General features: G+C 40.4%; 1 protein-coding gene across 4 annotated transcripts in view; it reads right to left on the bottom strand.

Annotated features, from left to right (window-relative positions):
* PDE8B (phosphodiesterase 8B) overlaps positions 1–23,112 on the bottom strand; it is a 251,434-nt gene that overhangs the window by 133,975 nt on the left and 94,347 nt on the right. For all 4 annotated transcript variants that reach the window (XR_006218630.1, XM_042988866.1, XM_042988849.1 and 1 more), the window contains exon 2: positions 12,977–13,036. Coding sequence is in view for 3 of the 4 variants with exons in the window: in XM_042988866.1 (XP_042844800.1) it covers positions 12,977–13,036 (60 nt within the window). In the remaining variant the exon portion in view is untranslated. The remainder of the gene's footprint in view (positions 1–12,976; positions 13,037–23,112) is intronic.

The following is a 23,112-nucleotide window of genomic DNA, read 5'->3' as shown; positions in this document are numbered from 1 at the left end:
GGAAATCCTTGTAACTATTCCTTTGACAAGTTTAATCAACAAATGCTTACAAATACCTTTGAGGAAAGCAATAATCTGTCTCGGATAGTCAAATCAGTATGAAACTATTTTCTCAGTAAAGACTAATTATGAAAAATATGAAGATAAAACTAACATTTCCCTAAAGAAATGTCACTTATTAGTATTTGTATAAACAAAGATGAGTCTACACATCTCTACATGCATTCCCCCTGTCTATTAAGCATCAATTTTCAGAATACTTGGTTTGGCTTTAAGCAAACACTGGGTAACAAAGAGCTTCTAGAATAGACCACACGTATAGATTTTATTAGTATTAGCCACATACTAAACTATTGACCAGTGTGATCAGGTGAGGGGTGAATTCAGCAGGCACAAAATGGTTTGAGAGTGTTCCGTAAACGTCTCCAGGAAGGTGATGCTATTAACAGCTATGGTTTGATGAAAATTTAAGAGCCAGGCATTATAATGAAAGTACTTTAAATAAAGGATCTTATTCAGTAACTCTTCAATTCTTTGGAGGGTGGAATTATCTTCAATTTAGAGACATGGAAACAAAGTGCTACAAGTGTTAAGAGACTCACCCATAGCCACACAACTAGCAAGATTTGAACTGAGGTCAGCCTGACTCCAGAGCCTGAGCAATGATGTTAATTTTTTTCCCCCCTGAAATATGGGACCAAAATTCCTACCGACTCTGTAATTGCATGGAACTGACTGGGCTAGGTGGAAGCCATGACTTCACAATAAAATGAAGGACAGACAGGACAGGAGAGTCCTGCAGCAAGTTACCATGTCAAAGCATCTCTACAACTCAGTCATTTCACTTAATATGTAAGGATAGCCCCGATGAGGCCATATGAGCTCCAATACTGAACAGTTCCAGAAAATCCGTGTCCGTGCAATATGGAAGAATAAATCTTAAAGCCAAGTACAGCCTTGGTAGGAAACACTTAGGCCACAGTTGTGATGAATAGGATTTCCAAATCCAGTTGGAAAGCCCAGTGGGAGTGGCAGAGCGGGGGAGGCAGTGGACAGCACCGTAAGCAGAAACCTGCCAATTCTACATACTGAACAAGTAAACATCCTCAAGGCAGTGATGAAGCAAAGGCCACTTCATTTTGAAATGCTGATATGAATCTCCTGCCTCAAAATATTTCTCCTATTTTTAATTTTCTTGCCAAGACTGGACAACAGGACTTTTAGTATCAGTCCCGGCCACTTCCCCCAGGAGAGACGTCCTCTATGATACCATGCTGCACTTCTCCCCAACACTTCCACCCATTCCACTCCTCACACTGCCCCTGACAGCTCATGCAGGGCATGCAGAGCTCCATGTTACATGTCCTGACATGGGAGCAAGTTTCCCCCAGTGAACTGAGAAATGCACCCAAAAAGCAACCACATCCTGAAGTATTCTCATCAAGCAAGTTCCTCCCATGCCCTAAGGACTCTGGCGGATCCAGCTCTTTAACATTTGCAGCATGCCAGTGAAGTAAAAATAGATATTTTTCCCCAAGTTGGGGGAGGGGGAAGGCAGGGGGGAAAAAAAAACAAACGAATACGAAGGCACTGGACATAGTATGATTTTTCTAAGACAGTCACATTATCAGTAGCAGAAGCACAAAAACACTTCACTACATATGACTGTCCCTTAAGCTGGAGTGTTACAAATGAGAGAACTGACTGAGCACACTTGTCTTCCACTGTAGCACCTGTGACAGAGCCTTGAACATACAGGTGCTCTGGAGCTGGTTTCTGAAGGGATCAATGAAAGTATGCTTCAATCAGACCAAGTGGGAATGACACGTTAGTTCTCAGTTGAGGGTGTTATCTTTTTAAAAACAATCTCTTGATTGCTGTGTACCTCACTCAGAGAAGGACTCCCGACCACTTGCATCTGCAGGCATCTAGGGCCAAACTCATGTGATGGGAATCAAGCAGCAAACACAGTAGCACTGGAAACATTCCAGCTCTTGCCCTGAGTGATGAGTTCACCGTATTCATTTTGTTATTTCATAGTTTAAGACTAGCAGTTAAAAATAAATCCAAAATTAGAGACCACTGTTTTTCAGTAGTGGAGTATAGAGCTGTTTATGGGAATTTTAATACTACCAAGGACTAAATCATGTCTGAGAAGACAGAAATACAGTATATTTGAGACTCTGTTATAAAAATCTGGCCACCAAACATGCATATTAAAAAATTACTCAAGGGGCGTCTGGGTAGCTCAGTCAGTCAGGCATCCGACTTTGGTTCAGGTCATGATCTCACTGTTCATGAGTTTGAGCCCTGCACTGGGCTCTGTGATGACAGCTCAGAGCCTGAAGCCTGCTGCAGATTCTCTCTCTCTCTCTCTCTCTCTCTCTGCCCCTACCCTGCTCGCACTCTGTCTCTGTCTCTCTCAAAAATAAACATTCAAAAAAAATTTTAAATTACTTAAGGGTAACCACCCCCCCAATAAAAAGAAATACAACGTATAGTTTAAAACACAAAAAATTCTGAAAACTGTCAATTTGACACAAAGCAAAAAGGGTGAAGAGACAAAAAATATAAGACTAATTTTATCAGTAATCACTCAGTGTAACCAGACTGAATTCAAAGGAAGACCAAAAATCAGAATAGATTTTAGAGAAATCAAAGCTATATGCTGCTTACAGGAGACATTTTTAATATAAAGTTATAAAGAAAAACTGAAAATGGACAGAAAAACATACCAGAAAAACATGACCAAGAAAAGCTGGTCCAGCAACATTAGCAACAGATAAAACAGAAGGTAAGGCAAAAGTTTAAAGAGACACCTCATAATAAAAAGGAGAGTCACCAAGAATATATAATAATCAAGAATATATATTAACACCACAGATTCAAAACATCAGCAAGTATTAACAGATATTGATATTGACCTATATCCACTGCCACAGAAACTGAGAAATCAGTGAAAAACTGAGAGAGAGAGTTTGAACAGCATAAATGAGGTTGAATTAATTCATGTACACAGAATGGAGTATTCAAATAGAGATACATCTTTAAAAGCTTTGTGTGGAATATTAATTCAAAACTGGTTACATTATTGCTCAATCAAGTTGCAACAAAGAATCAAAGAATATTAATGGAAGATCATACAGTCTTTTCTACAAGTGAATCTAGAAAAACTGGGTATCAGTACAAGGATAAAACATGAGCTTTTACTTCTCTATCACTCCATATCCCAAAATGAATTTCAGATTGATTATAAAAATAAAATTAATTTTTTTAATTGTTTTAACAAAGAACCTAAGAAATTATCATCTCGAACTGGGAGTAGGTAAAGACTTTTAGAATACAGAATGTAATAACTATAAGAGAAATGATAACTTAGGCTACATCAAAATTAAATTTTGCTCAAAAGCCAAAGTTAAGAAGATGAATAGAAAAATCAGCCTGGAAGAAAATATTCACAAAATCCATTTTTTTATTTTAAAGGTTTTATTTAAATTCAGTAGAGCTAACATACAGTTTAATATCGGTTTCAGGAGTGGAATTTAGTGATTCTTCACTTACATACAACACCCAGTACTTGTCACAACAGGTGCCTTTCTTAACACCCATCACCCATTTAGCCCATCCCCCCACTTCCCCTCCAGCAACCCTCAGTTTGTTCTTTACAGTTAAGAGTGTCTTATGGTTTGCCTCCCTGTCTTTTTTTTCCTTTTCCCTTCCCCATGTTCATTTTTGTTTATTGAATTCCACATGAGTGAAATCATAGGATATTTATCTTTCTCTGATTGATTTATTTTGCTTAGCATAATATACTCCTGCTCCATCCACGTCGTTGCAAATGGCAATATTTCATTCTTTTTGATGGCTGAATAACATTCCATTGTATATAAATACCACTTCTTTACTCATTCATCAGTTGATGGACGTTTGGGCTCTTTCCATAATTTGGCTAATACTGATAACGCTGCTATAAACATCAGGGTGTATATGCCCCTTCAAATCAGCATTTTTATATCTTCTGGATAAATTCCTAATCATGCAATTGCTGGGTCATAGGGTATCTCTATTTTGAGTTTTTGAGGAACCTCATACTTTTCTCCACAGTGGCTGCACCAGTTTACATTCCCACCAACTTTCTCCACATCCTCGCCAACACCTCTAATTTCCTGTGTTGGTAATTTTAGCCATTCTGACAGGTGTGACGTGCTTTTCTCATTGTGGTTTTGATGTGTGTTTCCCTGACGATGAGTGATACTGAGCATCTTTTCATGTGTCTGTTAGTCATCTGGAAGTCTTTGGAAAAATGTCTATTCGTGTCTTCTTCCCATTTCTTAACTCCCCATCATTTGTTTTTTTGTTGAGCTTGATAAGTACAAATTTGGGATCATAACCTTTCATCAGGTCATTTGCAAATATCTTCTCCCATTCATAGGCTGCCTTTTAGTTTTGTCAATTATCTTCTTCGCTTGTGCCGAAGCTTTTTATCTTGACAAAGTCTCAATATTTCAGGTTTGCTTTTGTTTACCTTACCTCCAGACACACGTCTAGCAAGAAGTTGCTATGGCAAAAGTCAAAGAGGTTATTCCCTGTGTTCTTCTCTAGGATTATTATGGTTTTCTGTCTCACATTTAGGTCTTTCATCCATTTTGAATTTATTTTTGTGTATGGTATAAGAAAGTGGTCCAGTTTCATTCTTCTGCATGTTGTCATCCAGTTTTCCCAGTACCATTTGTTGAAGAGACTTTTTTTTCCATTGGATATTCTTTCCTGCTTTGTCAAAGATTAGCTGACCATATAGTTGTGCATCCACTTCTGGGTTCTCTGTTCTGTTTCATGGATCTATGTGTCTGTTTTTATGCCAGTACCATACTGTCTTGATGACTATATCTTTGAAACAGAGCTTGAAGTCTGGAATTCTGATGCCTCCAGCTTTGCTCTTCTCTTTCAAGGTTGCTTTGACTATTCACCATCTTTTGTGGTTCCATACAAATTTTAGAAATGTTTGTTCTAGCTCTGTGAAAAGTATTGGTTGTATTTTGATAGGGACCGCATTTCAAGTGTAGAGTGATTTGGGTAGTATCAATATTTTAACAATATTTGTCCTTCCAATCCATGAGCATGGAATATTTTTTCCATTTCTTTGTTTCCTCTTCAATTTTTCTTGTAAGTGTTCCACAGTTTCCGGAGTACAGATCTTTTATCTCTTTTGTTAGGTTTATTCCTAGGTCACTTATGGTTTTCGGTGCAATTGTAAATTGGACAGATTCTTTGATTTCTTTTCCTCCTGCTTCATTATTGATATATAGAAATGTAACAGATTTCTGTACATTCATTTTGTATCCAGTGAATTTGCTGAATTTATCGGTTCTAGCAATTTTTTGATGGAACCTTTGGGTTTTCTACACAGAGTATCGTTATCATCTGTGAACAGTGAAAGTTTGACTTTTCCCCTGGAAACCTGGGTGCATTTTACTTCTTTTTGTTGTCTGATTGCTGAGGCTAGGACTTCTAGTACTATGGTAAACAACAATGGTGAGAGTGGACATCCTGGTCTTGTTCCTGACCTTAGAGTGAAAGCTCTCAGTTTTTCCCCATTAAGGATGATATTAGCTGTGGGTCTTTCTTATCCAGCTTTCATGATGTTGAGGTATATTCCCTCTATCCCTACTCTGTTGAGAATTTTTATCAAGAATGGATGCTGTATTTTGTCAAATGCTTTTTTGCATCTATTGGCAGGATTATATGGTTCTTATCCTTCCTTTTATTAAGGTGGTGTATCACATTGGTTGATTTGCAGATATTGAACCATCCTTGCAGCCCAGGAATAAATCCCACTTGATCATGCTGAATAATTCTTTTAATGTACTGATGGATTCGATATGCTGGTATTTTGTTGAGAATTTCTGCAACTAAGTTCATCAGGGATATTGGTCTGTTATTCTCCTTTTTAGTGGTGTGTTTGGTTTTAGAATCAAGGTACTGCTGGCCTCGTAGAATGAATTTGGAAGTTTTCCTTCCATTTCTATTTTTTGGAACAGTTTGAGAATACGTATTAACTAGTCTTTAAATGTCTGGTAGAACTCCCCTGGGAAGCCATCTGGCCCTGGACTTTTGTTTGTTGGGAGATGTTTGATTACTGATTCAATTTCTTTGATGGTTATGGGTCTGTTCAAATTTTCTTTCTTCCTGTTCCAGTTTTGGTAGTTTATATGTTTCTAGGAATTTATCCATTTCATCCAGATGGCCCAATTTGTTGGCATATAACTTTTCATAATATTCTCTTATAATTATTTGTATTTCTGTGGTGTTGGCTGTGATCTATTTCATTGGTGGCTTTATATATTTGGGTCCTTTCCTTTTCTTTTTGATAAGTCTGGCTAGGGGTTTATCATTATTATTAATTCTTTCAAAGAACCAGCTCCTAGTTTCATTCATCTATTCTACTGGCTTTTGTTTCTATATCATTTATGTCCACTGTAATCTTTATTATTTTCCTTCTTCTGCTGGCTTTAGGCTTCATTTACTTTTCCTTTTCTAGCTCCTTTAGGTGTAAGATTAGATTGTGTATTTGAGAGTTCTCCTGCTTCTTGAGGTAGGCTTGTATTGCTATATACTTCCCTCTTAGGACTACTTTTGCTGCATCCCAAAGATTCTGGACTATCGTGTTTTCATTTTCATTCACTTTCATGTACTTTTTTATTTTGTCTTTAATTTCCTCATTAACCCATTCATTCTTCAGTAGGATGTCCTTTAACCTCCATGTATTTGCAGTCTTTCCTTTTTTTTTTTTTTTTTTCCTGTGGTTGACTTCAAGTTTCATAGTGCTGTGGTCTGAAAACATGCAAGGTATGATCTCAAATCTTTTTGTACTTGTTAAGGACTGATTTATGACCCAGTACATGATCTGTTCTGGAGATGTGTATCCTGCTGCTTTAGGATGGAATATGCTGAATATATTGGTTGTCTATCTTGTACAGTGTGTCATTCAAAGCCATTGTATCCTGGTTGATTTTATACTTAGATGATCTGTTCATTGCTCTAAGTGGAGTATTAAAGTCCGTTACTATTATTGTATTGTTATCAATGAGTTTATGTTTGTTATTAACTGATTTATGTATTTGGGTGCTTTCAAGTTGGGGGCATAAATATTTATAATAGTTAGATCTATTGAATAGACCCCCTTTATTATGATATAGTGCTCTTTTTCATCTCTTGTTATAGTCTTTGGTTTAAAATCTAGCTTAAGTATGGCGACTCTGGCTTTCTTTTGATGTTCTTTAGTATGATAAATGGTTTTTCATCCCCTCATTTTCAATCTGCAGGTGTTGTTAGGTCTAAAATGAGTCTGCTGTGGGCAGCATATAGATAGATCTTGTTTTCTTATCCATTCTGATACCCTATGTCTTTTGATTGGAACATTTAATCCACTTACACAGCAGTATCTATTATTGATAGATATGAATGTAGTGCCATTGTATTACCAGTAAAGTCATTGTTTCTGGAGATTTTCTGTTCCTTTCTAGTCTTTGTTGCTTTTGGTTTTTCTTTCCCAAAGAGTCCCCTTTAATATTTCTTGCAAGGCTGGTTTAGTAGTCAAGAACTCTTTTAGTTTTTGTTTGGGAAACTCTTTATTTCTTCTTCTATTCTGAATGACAGACAGCCTTGCTGGATAAAATGTTCTTGAATGCATATTTTTCCCGTTCAGCAACTTGAATATATCATTCCACTCCCTTTTGGTCTGCTGCTAATCTTATTAGTCTTTCCTTTCAGGTTGGGGATTTGTTTTCCCTTGCTGCTTTCTTTTCCTCTATTTTTCAAATTTTACTACGATAAGTCTTGGTGTTGGCCTTCTTTTGTTGATTTTGATGGGAGTTCTCTGAACCTCCTGGATTTGGATGCCCATTTCCTTCCCCAGATGAGGTTAGCCTTCAGCTATAATTTGCTCAAATAAACCTTCTGCCCCCTTCTCCCACCCTTCTTCTTCTGACAAATGGTATTACACTTTATGGGGTTACTGAGTTCCCTAAGTCTACATTCATGATCCAGTATTCTTCTTTCCCTCTTCTTTTCAGCTTCATTATTTTCCATAATTTTATCTTCTATATCATTTATTCATTCCTCTGTTTCTTCCATCCTTGTGGTCATTACATTCAGTCGGTTTTGTACCTTGATTATACTGGGGTCTTCTATTGCTTTTCTTAAGCCTAGTTAGTATCTTTATGACTGTTGGTTTAAATTCTGGCTCAGGCATATTACTTATATGTGTTTTGATTCGATCCCTGGCTATGACCTCGTTTGTTCTTTATTTTGAGGTGAATTCCTCCACCTTGGTATTGTATCTGGGTCTCTGTCTTCTGTGTGTTAGGAAAATCTATTATGTTTCCTGCTCCTGAGAGTAATGTCCATATTAAGAAGAAGTCCTATACTGTCTGCTTCAGGAAGTGTTTCTGGTGGATACTGTGTGCACTCCACTATTGTGTTTTGGCTGCACTTTCCATCTGGTCAGTCCTTTGCACAGTTTCTCTTTGCCTGCATGAGAATTGTCTGGAACTTGTCCGTTGTGTGGCAAGTTTTAACGAAGTGTGCTTTGGTCTGCTTATTACAAAAAGGTAGATCCTATTTTCCCCAGAGCTGAAGCTTTTAGCACTCTACGATCAGATTTGGTGGACACAGGGGTTTGTAAAGATCTTCTGGGGTTGGGGCCTGCTGCTGCTCTGACTCTCAGGCCCTAGTTCACAAGCACCTGTGGAGAGCAGGGGATGAGGCTTGGTGTAAATAATTCAAGCCTCCATGTTACTCACTGAAGTCCATCCATACTAATGGGCAGGGGTAAAAATGGCATCAGCTGGCTCTCTCCTCCCAGAGAGGAGAGTTCATGCCTGCTACTCTTCAGGAAGCCCTCACAGAAGAGTGAACAATCTCCTGTAATTTGTTGCAGACATCCATCAGATCCCTGCCTTCACCCTATGTCCAAGCCATCTGCCCATCCAGCAGTGCAGTGCTCCTGTGTTTTACATCAGGCATGCCAGATGTGTTTCAAATCTCCAAATCTTAGGGACAGGGCACAGCACAGACCTGTGTTGATCCTCTGAGGGAGGGTCTTGCTGCACTGTGGCTCGTGCCCATTTGCCCCAGAAGGGCAATCACATAAACACAAAGGGGCTTGGAGTGTATGGTAAAGTGAAGCAAAAAGCTGGCATCCAATTAGCTGCCCTCAGCAGGTGTCTCTGATTGTATGCTAATTAATGGGGCAGTTCAATGGCACCCACTAGCTCTGTGGTCCCTGGAGAGGCAGTGCCACCTCTCCCAAATGCACTCCAGGAAGGGGAACTGTCTCTCCCAGTGCGACTCAAGGGATCCTGAGACCATTCTGTTCACTTCTGGGCCCTCTGCCCTCCTTATCCACAGAAGCACCACTATGCCCACCAGGCTCCACCCAGCAACGGCACAGATTTCTAAAACTTTAGTCTTTGAGCTCCGTGGCTTGTAAAAACTTGAAATAATCAGCCCCTTTCATTTTGCCTGCCAACGGTTTTAGGGAAGTACTTTTCTTGTGCAATGCCATGCCCTCTGTTCTTTCTGTCCCTCTCTCTCCCTCCCTCTCTCTCTCTCTCTTACTCTCTCACTCTCCCTCCCTCCCTCATCAGGGATCCCTCCCTCTGCAGCACTGGTGATTCTTTTCTCCCCCAAATCACATATCTTCTCCCTTCCACAGTGTGGCCTCTTTTCTCCTTCTAGTTGTACAGTTTGTTCTCTCAGTCCTCAGATCAATTTCATGGGTATTCAGAATGATTTAATATTTTTATAGCTGTGTTTGAGGGATAAGGCAAGCATAGGGTCCTCCTACTACTCTGCTGTCTTAACTCCTCCTCCAAAATTCTCAAAATCTGACAAAGGACTTGTAATAAGAATATATAATGAACTACAATTCAATAATGTTTTAGAAGTCAATCTAATTGGGTGACTGGATGGCTCAGTCAGTTAAGTGTTTGACTTTAGCTCAGGTCACGATCTCAGGATTCATGGGTTCGAGCCCTGCATTGGGCTCTCTGCTGTCAGTGTAGAGACTGCTTCAGATCCTCTGTCTCCCTCCCTCTCTGCTCCTTCCCTACTTGGGCGCTCTCTCTCTCAAAAATAAATGGACATTAATAAAAAGTCAATCCGATTAAAAATAAGACTTAACCAAACATTCACAAAAGATAAAAGAATTGCCAATAAGCCACTAAAATTCTCAACATTACTAGTCATGGAGAAACAGAAATTTAATTCACCATAAGATAATTAGCTAAAATTAGAAGACTGCAACACGAGTCATTACCACGGATTTGGAATAACCAGAACTCTCATATTGTGTGTAGGAATATAAAACAGTACAACCCACTTTGAGAAGAAATATCGAAGTCTCTTACAAAATTAAACACACCATTATTTTGGAGTTTCTAACAAGACAAAGAGGCAAATAAAATGAAACAAAAGGCATTCCGATTGGAAAGGAAGAAGTAACGGCATGACCCTGTATATAGACAATCCTCAAGAACCCATAAAAAACTCCAAGAGCTAATGAAGGAGCTCAGCAAGGTTGTAAGATACAAGGTAAAGAAACAAAAATACATTTTATTTCTATATACTAGCAATGAATAATGCAAAAATGAAATTAAGGAAATAATTCCATTTACCATAGTATCACACAATAAATTTAAAATACCAAAGACATACACTATACAACACTGTTAAAAGAGGTTAAAGAAAATCTAAATAAATAAAAACATCGTATTAATGAACTGGGAGACAAAATTGTTAATGTTGCAATATCCAAAACCAGGTTCATAATCTGTTATATGATTTGCAATCTTTTAGGCGACTCACACCACACCAGCACAGTAATCAAGATAGTGTAGTACTGGCACAGGACAAACATACATACCAGTGGAACAGAATTGAGAATACAGAAAATAAACCTTCACAGTTATGGTCAGTTCATTTTTGACAAAGGTGCCAAGACAATTCAATGGGTGAAAGAATATTCTTTTTAACAAGTGGTGCTGTGACAACTCAATATCCACACGAAGCCCTACCTCATATCATATACAAAGATTAACTCAGAATGAACCATAGAGCTAAATTTAGGAGGTAAAACTAGAAAAAACCAAAGCAATCAATCTTTGTGACCTCAGATTGGACAACTGATTCTTACACACGACATCAAATGATGATGAATGAAGAAAAATTTCAGAATGATACCTATAGCCTCACCCCTTTGACATAAAGCTTTAAAATATTCAAAAACAAAGTAATTATTATGAATGGACACACACATATGTAGAATAAATATACAAACACCTAGCATAATCAATTTCCAAAGAGTGGTTACTTTTAGGGAGGGGAGGATTGGAGGGGAGCAATACAGAAAGATAATTAAGGGGAATCTTTAATTTCTGGAGAACAAACTCAAACAGAGAAAGTATAATGTTAATATTCAATAAAAGGGGTACAGCTATACTCATGTACTTTAATGAATATTTGAAATACTTTACAATTTGACAAATTATGTTTTTAAAAGTCGAGACATCCTTAGTATGATCATTAATTTCCAGTACAACAGAGAGTAAAAATTAAGGTAAATTAAACTAATTGTTCCAAAACTATACTAATCTCAAGGAACATTCTGGAAATTGCTTTGGGAATAAACACCATTATTAGATCCTTTGTCATTGCCTTTATTCAAAATGGAGCACAAAGTACACGCCCCTAGAATGATTACTGGAATTTTCCACTTGTTTGTATTCTATACAGATAGTTGTGGCTTATGTTTATTTTAGTAAATTCTTTTTTCTCTCTCTACTCCTAAATTTGTTTTCATCCAATTTTCCCAAGCTAAATATCTTCCTTTTGTTTTTTTCCTTTCCCTAGATTTGTATTTCCTTTCCTAAGCAACAATAAAACATTATTTTCTTTTCCATTTGCTCATAAATCAAACAGTACATTTCCTTGTTTGGTTTTTCACTTTCATCTACATGTTTGGTTTGCTTACATTTTTTTTTTCTGCATTATGCACTTTTCCCAAGTAATTTTCCCAATGCACAAGCTTCCAGGTGTTAACAAGCTACTTTTTTATAGGGAGAAGGCTTGCTCATTTAGGCCTATCGGGAAGATGTGTATGCAGATGGAGATTTAACAATAACCACTGTTGATTTAAAAGGGTACCAATCCTTCCACCCATGTTCCTCTGAAGCGGCCAAAAGACCCTGAGGGCTGTGGGGAGGATGGCTGCAAAGCTGCTGCCATTTTTAGAGTCAGGTGAATGCCATAGGCACTGGGCCTTCTCTTCCTGGAGCTCGCTCAGTACTAAAGAGTCCAGACGAACACATGGCTCAAGACACAGGGGACAGGAAAGAGGAGCCTCCTGTCATCTTTTCTTCCCAGCCAACAACAGTTGTCATTTACTGAGACCTCTGCAGCCAAACAGTCTTCTAGGCACTCAGTGCAATTTAATTTAACCCCTAATTCCCCATGAGAGAGGGGAATTATCATCTCTACAGACAGGGCACTGGGTAGAGAAGTCAAGCAATATAAGCAAGGTCACGTAGCTTAGTGACCTGGCTGGTAGAGCCAAGACTCACATCCACCTGTGGCTCATGGCAAAAGCCCTGACGCTTGCTACACATAGCTTCTTCCCTTTCTGACTGCTGCAGGGTGTGAGCAGTCCAAGTTTTTAGTGAGAGTTGTCCTCCCTCCCAACCCACCACGCAACCTACCTCCTGTATTTATACTCAAGACGGGGCAGTGTTTAAATTCTCAAGAAAACAATTTGATTCCTCAAGTATGACATTATGAAAAGTCAGCAGTTTCACAAAGACATATATACACAGTCTGTATGCATGTACAGGTGTGTTTGGAGGGGCAAGGATGGCTACGTGCTGTGATACTGAAAGAGCCCCTCCAGGAACAAAGCCCCAGCTGAGTAATGGAGGCATACCTGAATAGGATCCTGCGTCAGTCTCATGGGCCCAATGCGTACCTCCGCAGAAGAAACCTGCTAAATAAAGGACAAAACATGAGATGTGTCGACTCAAACTACCAGGAGTGACGAATTCTTCCTTCCTCAGAATATTACATTATGCCACTTTATAGACCCTAACTGTAAGGATTCAGTTTACGGACATGGAGAAAGTAAAACATCATACACGGCATAATACTGGTTTTGTGTAAGAATATATACATTTATACGTGCTGAAAATGTCTTGGAGGGATATCATCAAATATGAAGTAGTGGATTTCAGGTTGTTTTTAAGTATGGGTTTTTATAATAAACAAGTACCGTTTTATGGGAGAAAAACATTATTTTCTGAGCACCTACTATGTGCTCGGCACCATGCTAGACAATTATTATTCTGAAATCTTGAGTACAAATTTTTCTTAAATGTGGGAACTACAACATCTCTATGGTTTTAAGATCTGTTCCTTTATTTAGATCTTCATTTCCTTATCTTCATTTTATATGAGGAATAAACAGCTTATTCTTGCCCATGTTTACCATGAATAAACTCATTTCAATTGAACCTCTTCAAATCAACTAAGGAACCCCATAGCATGCCAAGAGGCAAACCGTGATTCACTCCAGGAATGAGCTTAGGTATTCAGCGGCCAAAGCCATCTCACTGCTTCAGCTGTAAGCATAGAGCAAATATTTGTCTTTAATTACTGTGCTTGGATTTCTAAGAGGAATTTTTCTCTAGACTACTGGACCAAGGGTCTTGGCCTCACCTCTATGGATCCAATTTTGTTTTTCTCCAAGAAGATGTAGTCATTGTGCCACCACTTGGAAGTTTATCCTGCAGTCTACACACTAGTTCGGTCCCTGTCAATCCTATGGAACACCTTCAGCAAGCATAAAAATCCACAGCGCGGGAAATAACTCAGTAATAAACCAAGGACCAAGACGAGGCTTTATCAGTTAATAACAGCAGAGCTCTCATTACGCTTTAATTTTGAAAACTAAAAGTTTCCCTTTCTCCTTTCTTCCTTTTCCTCCGTGCTTGATTCCTGCTGGGCATGGTCTGTATCTTCTCCAAAACATGACTGAACTGTTCACACTTTTCTCTTTAAAGTTGATCCCTCAACCCTAGCATCATTGCATGAAGCAAAGCTGCTGGGGGGCTTTGGTCTTTTACCAAACTAGCCAGCATAAAACTCAAAGCCCTCAGATGACGGCTCAAGTGAGGTTCTTGGTCCTCTGTGGTAGGTTCCGCTTGGAAAGGCAGCTTCTGGACAGTGTGTCCGTCCAGTAGGCCTGGCACAACTCGTAACAGCCCAGGGCCTCAAGTCCCGGAACCCATGGACCAATAACAAGTTCCTTCCATGTTTTGCTGCTACCTTCAGGTCAAAGAACATGAGACCTCATGCTTCTTCCCTTTAAACAAAACAATATACTGCAAAGCGTTACTGCTGGTAGCAGACCCAGCATATATGCACAGCCCCAAGAATGACTCCATTGAAAAAGGACCAGCACCACACCTCCTGGGTCACTAGGACTGTGCATCCCACCGGCCACCCAGCTCTACCCTAAAAACAGATTTTAGGGGCCACCGGGATGGCTCAGTTGGTTAAGCAACCAACTTTGGCTCAGGTCACGATCTGTGGTTCGTGAGTTCAAGCCCCACGTCAGGCTCTGTGCTGACAGCTCAGAGCCTGGAGCCTGCTTCACATTCTGTGTCTTCCTCTCTTTCTGCCCTCCCTCATTTACACTTTGTCTCTCGCTCTCTCTCAAAAATAAGCACTAAAAAAATATATTAAAAAATAAATAAAAAGTTTTTGTCTGAACCAGACACGGCCCTTCAAAAGCAGTGCAACTGCTAGAATTTTATTTTAAAGCTAATAATTAAGAAGCAAAACCAATTTGGTACAGTAAGATAAATTTGACTGATAATCTAGGGTATCTCTTCACAGTCTCTGTGCCCTCTTTTGGATTTACTGCACCCACCACATATGTAAGCTCTCCTCCAACAGGCCACCTGTGAATGGTTTCTCCAGCAAAACTGGCTCCCAAAGTGGTCATCCAGGGGCAGAAAATAAATGAAATAAGTAGTATAAAGTTTGAAAGGAATAAAATAAGAAGTGACTCACTTTGGAAGGCTAAGGGATAGGGAGAAGGATCCTTGCTGGAAGGGCACAGACCATCCAAAAAAATAATTCACTCTACCCATACATTTCTTTTTTTTTTTTTTTTTTTAACATTTATTCATTTTTGAGATTGAGGGAGACAGAGCATGAGCGGGGGAGGGCAGAGAGAGTGGGAGACACAGAATGAGAAGCAGGTTCCAGGCGCTGAGCTGTCAGCAAAGAGCACAATACAGGGCTTGAACTCACGGACCGCGAGATCATGAAGTCAGACAAGCTGAAGTCAGACACTTAACTGAATGAGCCACCCAGGTGCCCCGTAACCCATACATTTCTGTATAACTTTGTAAATAACCACCATGTGCATGAAGTACTTACATAGATAGCTTGCTTTTTTTTTTTTTCCTCTGTTGACTAAGAGCTCACAATATATTCCTGATGAAATCTCTCCAGAACAAATCCTGTGGAACAGTGTAATGACTGTTGGCACACAAACGACTAGATTCTCTTCAAGGAAATTATTCTCATTATTGTCTCCTATTCATTTAGGCCCAGAGGACCCAATTACATTTCAGCTTTTTATGTTACTGAATTTAGACATGACACAGGTCAAGTCACTTTTTTACATAGGTCTCTTGGTGGGATAAAAGCCCTGAGAGGTGGCATTTGTGGGTTTTTAATATCAACATTAAAAATAAAGTCAATTACATTTTCTTTATAGGTAAGGAAATAATGACTCATTTGGAGTAATTCTGAAATAGTCTTTGCATTATTGTCAACACTGGCAAATCTTTTAAACTATGATCCGTTCTGCCATGCATTTTATGTCTTTAGAAAATACGATGCTTTTGCTGGAACTATCAAATAAGCTCAGTATGTTACCTCCAGGGGACTGCAAGATTTGAACGTAGAGGAAGAAGTGTTCTAAAAGGAGGACAAAGACCTTCTCAATGACTTCTGATCACAACTCAGAAGAAGAGGGAAGGAAAAACCCCTGAAGCTTATTACTTCATTGGCATGAGGTAAAATTTTTCATGTATTTTATTTCTTTTATTTTGGGGAGGTAACTATTACTTTATTACTTTATTTATTTTTGGCGCTAATGAGGTAACAGGCCCAGGGTTGAGAAGGTTGATAAACTGACATGTTAAAATGACTTACATGTTTGGTACAGTGGTAGGAGCTTAACAGTATTTTCTCATTTAATTCTCAAAATCCATTTCATTATTTTAGCCATGTGAATTACAATAGGCTAGATTATACTGTGGTATCAAAGAGACCCAAAATCTCAGTGGCCTAATATTATAAAGGTTTATTTTTTTATTCATACCAAATTCACTATGGTGTGAGGCGACCTTCCAAGGCAATTCCTCCTTGTGGTTACTTAGCAGTCCAGGCCAAGAGAAAGGCAGAGGGAAAGTCACAGGAGACTCGGGCATGGGTTTTTAAGGTCTCAGCCTGTAAGTTACACACACTGCCTTCCCTCAGTCCAGTGGCCAGACCTGGTCACATGGTCCCACTTCACCGTAAGGAGGTGGGAAATCTAAGGAAGCAAATGGGTACAAGTTATATAGGCCTTTTTAAACTTTGCCAAGAGAACATCACAAGATGATGGGAACACTCCTCAAGCCCCCCTGTCTCCCAATGACTCTGCTAGTCACTTTCACAGGAGTGACCTTAGGGGGAGACAGGCAATGGTCACTGAGTAACAGTACATAATTTTCGAATCGACACTCGACCTAGAACATATCCTTTTCCTGCCATGACAGCAAAGACCCTACCGTCTTCTTCTATGGCCCCAAGAGTCCCTGGCCTGCATCCAACATTTTAACCTCGGCCTAACCCAGCTCAGCAGGAAGCTGCCATCTGAGGCAGGGCCCAGGAGAAGTGGTGCAAGTCTGGTTGAATGTCTTCAAGACCCCTGCCTGTCACATCTTTACCCACCTCCTCCCAGCCCTATTTCACTGTAGCACACTCCACCTCCAACACCAGCTTAGGGCCTTGGGTTACCAGCTCCCTTAGTCCTGAGCTACACTTAGCTTCCTGTCTCTTGGCTTGCCTTTTCCTTCTTAGCCTGTGCTCCCAGTCATCTGACCTTGGCCTCTGTGTCCAAGCCAGGTCAGCTAGCCCAACAGAACGGCAGAAGGTCTCCTTGCTGGCTTTGAGGGCGGGCGCAAGGCAGCGACCAGCAGAGGTAAACCAGCGGCAGGCATATTCACAGCAGCACCAGTTTGCAGAGTTCTGTTTCTAACATGGGAGCCTTACTGCCTACATTTCACCAGTTTGTCAAAGGGTGTTTATGAACATCAACAGGAGACCACATACTGATGACTCTGTAACTGAGCCAAGATTCTCCACTTCAAAGAGTGAACTCTGAGCAAGTACAGAGGCACACATCCTCAGTTAGTGTATTAGTTCTGAGTCCAGGCAGTCAAGAAGTCTGCCAAGGCCACAAAGCAAGCAAAGGAGGGGGTCACAGGTAGCATAATGCCAGCACCCAGGAGGAGAAGAGGATGAGACAAGAATGCGAAGAGAGACACTTCCTAGCTGCTCTGACCACACTGCTTTCCCCAACCGCCCAGGGAGGAAGGACTGCTGACCGACAGTGCAGATTTAACCATCCAGTGTTTACCACGTGTCAAACACTTGTGTGTACACACGTCCACACATGGTAACAAACACGTCCACACATGGTAACAAACACATGCAAATACATGCAGCAGGCTAACCAATTCACAGAAAAGTTGGCTCTCTAGGGGGAAAAAAAAAGCCCTATTTGTGGCATTTGCTGATTCTGTCGTGTAAATACTTTCACTTAAATTAATCTCAAACTCACACGGTTGGCCCCTGACTATATCTTTTCATTGTGAATGGAAAGGGTGTGTGAGTGGCAAACTCGATGAGTCTCTGTTGGTCTCCACATGTCTATCGCTTGCTTTTGTCTGACAGTTTAATGAGATACAGAATTCTGGTTGATAGATTTTTCCCTCAAACTTTGAAGCTAAGAGAAAGGAAAAAGTACTTCTGGTTTTCAGGGCAGAGAGATCAAGGAGGCAAGCAGCTCATGAAAAACAGGAGGATGTTAAGACTGTGTTGGGAGAAGAAATTCCAGACATACGGAACAAGAGAATCAAAGGAATGGAGGCCAGGTCACAAAGGTACAATGGCAAAGAAACTTTAGACTGGGAGGGCTGGGTTCAGTCCCTTAGAGGATCCCGGAAGGAATGTGCCCCTCCCCACCCCTTGCTTTTTTACCTGTAGGCACCAACCACGCTGTAGGTTTCTGAGTGGAGAATTCACACAATCAGATTTAGGACTTGGGAAAACAAAAAATCAAACATCTGGTTTGTCTACTTTCTGGATAGATAAGAACAGATTTAGCAAAACCAAAACAAACACGCTGCCATGAGTAGGAACTAGAGCACTGAAAACAAGTGGGAAAAATATGTCACAATGAACAACAAAAAAAAAAAAAACGGACCAAAAAACCCCCACAAAGCCTGGCCTCATTTCAATGGAGAGGCAACTCCAAGATGAAAACCAGCTGGTGCAGGTCAGGCAGATGAAAGACAAAATCTGGAGAGAAATCAAGGCAGTTGAGGCTGGCTAATTTGCCCGTCACTGCACCATGTTCCCCGCAGCTGACTGCCACACTGCAAGGTATTTTCAGCTTCAGGAGGTTTGCCAGAGAACCTGCACTTGAGTTTTAGAGCTTCCCTCAAACAGGAAGCAAGTGAGAAGTCAGGAAGAAAAGCAGCTGACCTGGAAAACCCTTGCTACCCCACCTGCCAGGCACAGCTGCTCGAGTGCCCCCACCATGAGGGCTGTCCAAGCCCAGCTGCACCCCGGCACCCCTAAATGGCTCTCCTCAGCACCCTCCCCTACTGCAAAGCATTTACTGTATTACTCCTTTCTCCTTGGCAAAACTGAGTTTCCTGAGGACACAGAGTCTGTCTTCCTCACCAATTTCTTCCCAGGATCTATAAGGTATTCAATAAATAAATGGAACTGAAGCAAACTGCCTAAAATCACACAAATTTTAAGTAGCGGAGTCAGGACTGAGACTTCATTTCTCCCCTGGCACACCGAGTGCCATGTTCTTCCATCATGCTCCAGCATTTAGAGAATTCTGACTGCACTTTTCTGTCACGAGTTTCTGGGTGTGGTTCTGATTTCACAAAACACATGATCCAGTCTCCACCAATCCCTGCTCGGGTCCTGGTTGTCCATACTAACAGGGCTGCTGCCAGGACTAAGAAGAAGAAAGTCAAGTGTGTGTGTACATGAGTGTCTGGGCTACTGTGTGGGGCTTCCTTAACTTCCACCTTCCAAAAAACAAGCTCAAAGTCTGAATCTTCCCCCACTTCAATGACTTCGTATTTGGAATCCCTTCCTCCCTGCCATCATCAGTACTGAGTGTTCACACAGGTGAACACACACGCACAGCTCAAAGCAAATATGACTTCACTTCTATGGAGAGGGGCGACTCCCTAGTAAAGATCATTTCCATCCCCAAAGGGAGCTGTAGGCTCAGGAAGACTCATTTTTAAATGCCCTTAATCAACTGTGCCTGCTGACCCATTGCCTCTGACTTTAGTACTGAATCCTCTCAAGGTGTTCCCTGTCCACCCTCCATTCCCCCGCCAAATTCTTTATTCCTCTGAGCAAGCAAAGGCTGTGTATCACTTTTGCCTTTTTTAATAGGCCCAAGCCTGCCCTCTGGCTTTCAGTCCGAAAGGCACCAGTACGGACTATGAGGACGCACGTGCCTGTCTCGTTCTGCTCTCCTGTCTCATCCACTCCTCAGGCTCCCCTGCCCTCAACACATCTAACATGCTTCCTTCCGTCTCTGTCAGCCATGGGGCCCTCACCGTGGGCTCTGTCCTCACATCAGCCTCCAGGCCCCCCCCTTGCTTTGATTCTGGTCACCCTAGAGCATCTCCTGGCAACTCTGCTGCTCAGAACTTTCAGGGCCCAGTAGGTGGTTCTGACCCTCCCCTCAACTTCCTGCTGCCGGTCTCTGATCTAGAAGTTTTCATGTGCTTTGCATTACAAGTACCTGAGGTTTATTAAATGTATATATGTCTGGGTCCTACTTCAAACCAAGAGAATCACAATCTCTAAGGATGGGTCCCAGGCATCAGCACTTTTAAAATCTCAGGTGCTAAGCTAGGGTTTAGAACCACTGGTCTATTCTAAGCAAACTTGTCTGTTGTCAACAGCAGACTCAATTACGTGTTAATTCATTCAAGAAATAACAACTGAGTAATTGCCTCGTGAAAGGGACCAAAATCTACCCAAACACCCTCTCCAAAATCACAAGATCACTTAGGCAAGAGCAAATCCTTCACATGTGATGATTTCCCCAAACCAATGACCTCTAAATTAAAATTAAAAAAAAAATTTTGTCTGTGTTATAAAACACGTATATGGAAGATTACTTACAGTCATGGATACAGTGGGTGACATATCTAGTGATTTTTTTTTATGCTCTGTTTTGTGATCTCTTAGAACAGTACATTAATTTGCCAGCATGATGTTTCATTGCAAAAACATACAGATAACTACACATCAAAATATATCACTGTCAAAGAGATCGATTTGCCTCTGAAATTTAAAACTTCTATTCACCAAAAACTAAAGCAAAATCAAAAAATACTAATAAAAAGGGAAAAAGGGAGAGCCCAAAAGATAAAAAATCAAAAATTCAGGAAACAAGCAAGCATTAGTAACCAGAACATAACAAAAACCTCTAAAAACAATCAGGGAAAAACGACAACCAAAAAGAAAGTTGGGCAAAAGATTTGAAAAAGAAACTTGCAAAGAAGGAAATGTACGCATGAAAAAATGCTCAATCTTTAGTAATAGGAAAATACTGCTAAATTACAATGAGATCCTATGTCACACCCAGCCATTTTTTAAAAGCAACAGAATGGGAGAAGTAGGAAGTCAAACAGTATCATGGGCCAGAAGGCTGACCCACACGAACTCATACATTGTTGGTGGGTAGGTAAATTGGTCCAGCCACTTTGATAAATATTCTAAAAAAGATGTAGAAGTGTATGTTGTACAATCCAACTCCTATCTGATCTCTGTGGGTTTCTCTGGGGGTATCCTGCATTTACAAGAATATTTGGAGCAAATTTTTAACATAAAATTTGGAGACAGCATAATCCAAAATCCATTAGCATGCATCACCAGAAAAAATATTTTGAGGACTATCCATATAATGGAATTATTATACAACGAAAATATCTCTTCTAAGAACTACTCATTCAAAATGGATGAATCTCACAAACCTCAAGTAAAAAAAAGATCTAGAAAAATACATAGCTTAGAACACCATTTAAAGTTTTAAAATATTTAAAATACTGAATATAGTTTAGGCATATTTTAACAGTACAGAGAAAAGCTTATAAATTTCCAATTAAGGCCAAGTGGTCCGGCTGGTGGAAAGGGGAATGTATATAGATAGGAAAGGAACTACCAGGGGCTTAGGAGTGACTACCTAGGTGTTTAAAGAATTATATTTTGTAGTTTGTCTATCTTAAATACTGCAAAATAAATTTATAATATATTTTATTGGAAAAATCTATTTTCTATTTTTGAGTTAACAGTAGTAACCACTATACAAATAGCCTACATATACTATTTCTTTCCTTCTAAAATCTTCATATGGCAAACTAAGGTACTGTGATTAAAATTCCTCAGAATAGAGATAAAATTTCCTTGAAACTTAGTAAAATGAAATCCTAGAAAACTGGGCTGGGATTCAGGGGCCTCACTCAAGAGAACTGCTCTGTGACTCAGTATGAGGGGGCTGATGAATCCCCCCCAAACATCAGCTCATGTAATAGTCACAGCAACCCCACTTTTTAACTGCTGAAGACTTTAAAGCTTCCTAAAGGTTAAGGAACTCACCCAAGGGGCTAGAGTTGAGATTTAAGCCCAGACCCATCTTACTTAGAAGGCCATGCTCTTACTTATATATTCACTTATATTTTGACTTGTTCTAGAAAAGTCTTAAGATGATATGCAGAGAAACTAAGAAAACTTTTTAAATGATTTACAATTAAATGAAAGATCTGGGGGCGCCTGAGTTGCTCAGTCGGTTAAGCCTCTGACTCTTGATCCCAGCTCAGGTCTTGATCTCAGAGAAGTGAGTTCAAGTGTCATGTTTGGGCTCCGTGCTGGGTGTGAAGCCTACAGGAAGGAAGGAAGGAAGGAAGGAAGGAAGGAAGGAAGGAAGGAAGGAAGGAAGGAAGGAAGGAAGGAAGGAAGGAAGGGAGGGAGGGAGGGAGGGAGGGAGGGAGGGAGGGAGGGAGGGAGGGAGGGAAGGGTGGGAGGGAAGGAAGGGTGGGAGGGAAGGAAGGGTAGGAGGGCAGAAGGAAGGGTGGGAGGGCAGAAGAAAAGGCTGAGAAATAAGGTGCACTGAGAAATGAAGTGAGGAGATCCTTATGTACAGCCTACATCACAGCCAACACAGCTGTCAGAGAGAGAGACGCAGCCCTCAGCCACTGCCACATACAAGATGAGACAGTGATGGGCTTTCCAGCACTGTGTCTTACAATGCCCCCCACCCATGAGTTCTTCTCCATTTCTCAGACACTGGTGTTAAAAAGGCTGTTCTTTCTTACCAAGTATCACTGCTTCCCTCAGCCAAGTGGAAAAGGTGATCATCTATCATACTGTGCCTGGAAAACACTGCAGCAAGAAAGGACAGAGACCACTGAGGTCATCCTCATGTTAGCGCTGAGGTGGTAAAAGTCAACACCGAAGATATCTGGATGCCATCAGATCCTAACACACAAAATGTGGCCAGCATAGTCTAATGGAGGAGGCATTTTCTCCCCCGCACACACCCCACAAATCAGATGACAGATATTATTTATTTATTTACTTTTCAAGTTTATTTTTATTTATTTATTTTGGGAGTGTGTGTTTGAGCAAGGGGGGGCAGAGAGAGGGAGGGAGGGAGGGGGAGAGAGTGGGAGA

Source organism: Panthera tigris, chromosome A1 (genome assembly GCF_018350195.1).
Source record: "Panthera tigris isolate Pti1 chromosome A1, P.tigris_Pti1_mat1.1, whole genome shotgun sequence".
Lineage (NCBI taxonomy): Eukaryota > Metazoa > Chordata > Mammalia > Carnivora > Felidae > Panthera > Panthera tigris.
This window is presented reverse-complemented; position numbering and strand designations above follow the sequence as displayed.